Source organism: Microtus ochrogaster, chromosome 26 (assembly GCF_000317375.1).
Source record: "Microtus ochrogaster isolate Prairie Vole_2 chromosome 26, MicOch1.0, whole genome shotgun sequence".
Taxonomy (NCBI): domain Eukaryota; kingdom Metazoa; phylum Chordata; class Mammalia; order Rodentia; family Cricetidae; genus Microtus; species Microtus ochrogaster.
In genome coordinates this window covers 13,276,564-13,278,977 of record NC_022025.1, presented here as the reverse complement: position 1 = coordinate 13,278,977, position 2,414 = coordinate 13,276,564, and the positions used below count along the sequence as shown (strand labels likewise).

At 44.2% G+C, this 2,414-nt stretch overlaps 1 protein-coding gene across 1 annotated transcript in view; it reads right to left on the bottom strand.

The window, feature by feature from the left end:
• Window positions 1-1,958: 1,958 nt before the first annotated feature.
• The window catches only part of Gsap (gamma-secretase activating protein), an 81,306-nt gene continuing 80,850 nt past the window's right edge, over window positions 1,959-2,414 (bottom strand). Inside the window, exon 25 of the mRNA XM_026784650.1 lies at window positions 1,959-1,978. Coding sequence (XP_026640451.1) covers window positions 1,959-1,978 — 20 coding nt within the window. The remainder of the gene's footprint in view (window positions 1,979-2,414) is intronic.

Genomic DNA, 2,414 nt, shown 5'->3' with positions numbered 1-2,414 from the left:
ACACCCGACTGTCCCCTCTGTAGCAGCACCTTAAGCCCTGTATGGAGCAACGGGAAGCTTGCTGCTCAAGCAATGCTATTGCTGTTCAATTGTACAGGGAATTTTTTCTTTTTGCTGCAAAAATATTTAAGTCCTGATTCATTTCTTAAAAGTGCATTTTCACAAACAAGTTCATGAACATTTTAAATTCTGATACCTGATTTTCAAGATCTCTGCCAAAATTCTGCACTTACATAACTCCTGTAGGAATAGTTTTACTAATTTGCTCCAATTTTTGCTTCATGTATTTTTCTGATTCCAGTGCTTTTGTTAGACTTGACGATTCGCTAGTATGTGAAACCTGTATTTGAACATTTACTAATATGTTTAAGCTATTTCTTTTGTGCTGGTCGCCATTGTGAATTTCACTCATGTCCAGTTCTGGGAGACAGAGAAATACCATACTTTTATTTTGTTAAATCCAACATCCTGTTCCAAGCCCCTAGGTCCTGCCACACTGGAGAGTAAATATAAATTACTCCCATCTTGTGAGTCCTGAGGTTGGCCTCCTTTTTTGCAGATCGTGGTGAAGCAAACAGCTAGTGAGAGCCTTCAGCTGTTTGAGCCATTTAGCAATAAAAGAAATACTGCACCCCTAAACAGTTCCTGTGTCATGGGAGCTGGTAAGCTCTTTAAGGATTCAAACCATGCAGAGAGGGAGTTTAAATGCCATAAGAATGGAAAGGGGTGGATTCTCAAACACTGCAGCGTGTGCTGCTGAGAAAAGGCAGATGCTACCAGGTGCTGACGTGTCTGGTTTACAGTCAGTTGTGTGTGTGCGTGTGTGTGTGCGTGCATGTGTGTGTGCGTGTGTATGTACATGTGTGTGTGTGCATGTGTGTGCGTGTGTGTACGTGTGTGTGCATGTGTGTGTGTGCATTGTGTGCATGTGTGTGTGCATTGTGTGCGTGTGTGTGTGTGCGTGTGTGTGTGTGTGTGTGTGTGCGTGTGTTGTCTAGCCCTAGAGCACGAAGTGATGTTTTTGTGAGGTAGAGAGAGGAAGTCCAAGTGGAGGAAGAAACTTGATCCAACCTTAGAAATAAGAAGGCCAAACTTATGTGACTTGGCTTGGCTGCAAAAGGATGTTCATATTTTACAGGGTCAAAACTTCAGAGTTAAATGCCAAGGAGTTTGCATGTTATCCTTTGACAAATAGCAAGTTATTGAATAATTACGAGCCAAGTGTCCAAGTCAAACCAATGTTTACCTGAACAATGTGTCAAATAAGCTCAGCTTAGGGAAATCAAAGGAACAACACAGGTGTGAACGGAAACAAATGAAGGTAAAGAATGGGAGGAGGGAAGTGAACTCAGCAAAACTAGGTGAAGGGCTAAAAACACAAGTGTTCTGTAAGAATTTTACTTGCAAAGAGGATTTTTTATTTAATTTGAACTAAATAAAAATCTGCCTTCTCCAGTACAGAGTTATTTGTAAGAGAAGTAATACAGATAGACAGCGTTTCCACATTGCTGAATAACTGCCAACATTCCACGCCTGGCTGATCTGAAGCAAGAAGAGACATCCTATAGGCCGGGGCAGCTCCCAGAGACAACAGAGGCGGCAGAAAATGAGGTGGATTGGCGTACGAGCTAGCGACATTTAGAGTCATTAAACTTTCACCACGGGGAAGGGAAACAGCAGAAGGGAGAAAAGCAGAAGTGAACGCGGAAGTCGAGCCTTGTGAGTGAGGGTGACCCTGATGTAGGACACAGATGAGAAAGGTCATGTGTCCTGTCATGTGTCCTGTCATGTGTCCTGTCGTGTGTCCTGTCATGTGTCCTGTCATGTGTCCTGTCTTGTGTCCTGTCATGTGTCCTGTCATGTGTCCTGTCATGTGTCCTGTGTCCTGCAGGAACGCACCGATGGGCTCACCATGCCCTGTGCCAATAAAAAGGCTATGCTCAGAACTTCGCGAAGAGTCAGACCACAGCTTTCCGCACTGGAGGTCATGTTTAACGAGAAGGCATTGTTAAATCAGACTTCCATTAGTACAAACATTAAATACACATCCCTCTGAACCACCGCACAGGTAGAGGCTGCTCATGTCCTGTACGCACAAATGCGGTTTGTCACAGTTACTCCGTGCTGGAAATGGCAGGTCTTGTTTAGTCCAAACCCAGGTTCTTCTTAAATCCTCTTTGCAACATTTAATTTTTCTGCTCGTTTTATATTATTTCCAGCGGTCTGTCTAGCTCTTCCCGTTCTAAGCATTGTCCCCTCTGTTTTTTACTTGATCCTGGAAAGCAGCAGAACTAGCTCCTGGCTCACTGTACCGCCAGGAAGAGCACTGCTCCTGCCACACACGAGACGCCATCTTGACTCTTGACTGCTCTCTGGACAGGGTGTGGACGTGCTCCGTTTTCTGAGACCTAAAC